Here is a 1,610-nt window from a genome sequence, read left to right on the forward strand (position 1 = left end):
GTAAAAAATTAATAATAAAAAATATAATAATTCTAAAAAAATTAATAAAAAATAAATTATTTCTTGTTAATATTTCTGTATTCTTTCTATCAAAAGACATAAAATACACTAATTAATATCGATCACAAGTTGCCACTAAGTTGCCTCTAATATTAATAGAAATAATATTTTTTCCGTTCACAAATTTTTCTGAAAGTTGAGAGCCCATGAAAAAGGTGGAGTGATAGGTCAAACATCAAGTACAACTGTGATTCAAAGACAAGAAGCAGTACAAGCACAAGTAGTCATTGGACCCATGACACCAAACAAGACCAGAATCAATAAATCACTCATGGCCCAACCAATCAATTTAATTAATTATTTGACCATGAAATTATAAATGAAATGCATGATAGAGATAATTTTGAAAGAATTTCAAAGACAAAAGATAGACAGTGTGTGTGGAAAAATGATCTGGTAGGAGTCATTTCATGGATAGAAGTCGATTCCATGAAAATGATATATAACTAATTAACTATAATTGCTTTTTAAATTTTATGAAGAACATTTATGACGTTTTCTGAAAAATCATATACATACTCCACAAATCAAAAATCAATTTTGTTCAAATTTTCATAAATTATACATCAATTATTGCATTATGTTATAACCTTACCTTACAATTTATGATGCGAAATCTAAGGAAAAGTGCTAGAAAATTAAATTCACGGAAAATATAATTAGAAATGAAAGTGATATAACCTTAGCTTACACACTTTTTCTCTATTTTTTCTTCTATGTGGCCAACAAATAAGACTAAGACGATCTCATCAGTTCTCATTTCATATTTTTTTTCCCTTTACTTTATTTTCTTTCCAAACATATTGTTGATATATATTGTGCAAGTAATTTATAACCTCAAATGTCTCTATTTCATAGTCACATCAAAATAGTAGTGGAGCTGATGAATTATTTCTTAGAGGATAATTATTACTTTTATTATTGATGTTTTCATTTTAAATTTTATTTTTTATTTCAGTCAACTTAATAAAAGAAATAGAAAGAGACACGTAAATGAATGATTATATATGTTTCAGGAATTACTAGCTAATATTATAATTCTTTGATAATTTGTAACATTAATTTTATTTTTCAGGTAATACCTCTGAAAACACAAGCTAGAGATCACTTCAAGAAAGTAGCAACATGGTTGGAGCACAAGTTAGGAAGTTATGAAGCTAAAATGTTGTTATCAAGAGGTGTATACATGTTTAGCATTGGAACCAACGATTACCTTAGCCCATTCTTGACTCAATCTGATGTTCTTAATTCTTTCTCTCACTCACAATATGTTGGCATGGTGGTTGGTAACATCACTTCCATTATCAAGGTATATAAAGTTCTAAATTATGGCCCCTCTATATATATGTTCAAATATAGAGTTAGATTATGGCACATAATGGGATCTTAGAAATATAAGATAAGGATCCTATAAACTTTTTTAGTTGGTGATGGCTAATAATCATTTTCTTCATATGAGAGTTAGATAATAATCATTTACTGTCTAGATATTTAATTTCAATTGAAAAGTGAAATTAAAATAATTATTTGTAATTATAATATTATATATA

At 26.8% G+C, this 1,610-nt stretch overlaps 1 protein-coding gene across 1 annotated transcript in view; it reads left to right on the forward strand.

Moving 5' to 3' along the window:
- Positions 1-1,610, forward strand: part of LOC107624776 (GDSL esterase/lipase 5) — a 6,466-nt gene that overhangs the window by 2,262 nt on the left and 2,594 nt on the right. The window contains exon 3 of the mRNA XM_016327231.2: positions 1,136-1,369. Coding sequence (XP_016182717.1) covers positions 1,136-1,369 — 234 coding nt within the window. The remainder of the gene's footprint in view (positions 1-1,135; positions 1,370-1,610) is intronic.

The sequence above is a fragment of the Arachis ipaensis genome, chromosome B02 (genome assembly GCF_000816755.2).
Source record: "Arachis ipaensis cultivar K30076 chromosome B02, Araip1.1, whole genome shotgun sequence".
NCBI lineage: Eukaryota > Viridiplantae > Streptophyta > Magnoliopsida > Fabales > Fabaceae > Arachis > Arachis ipaensis.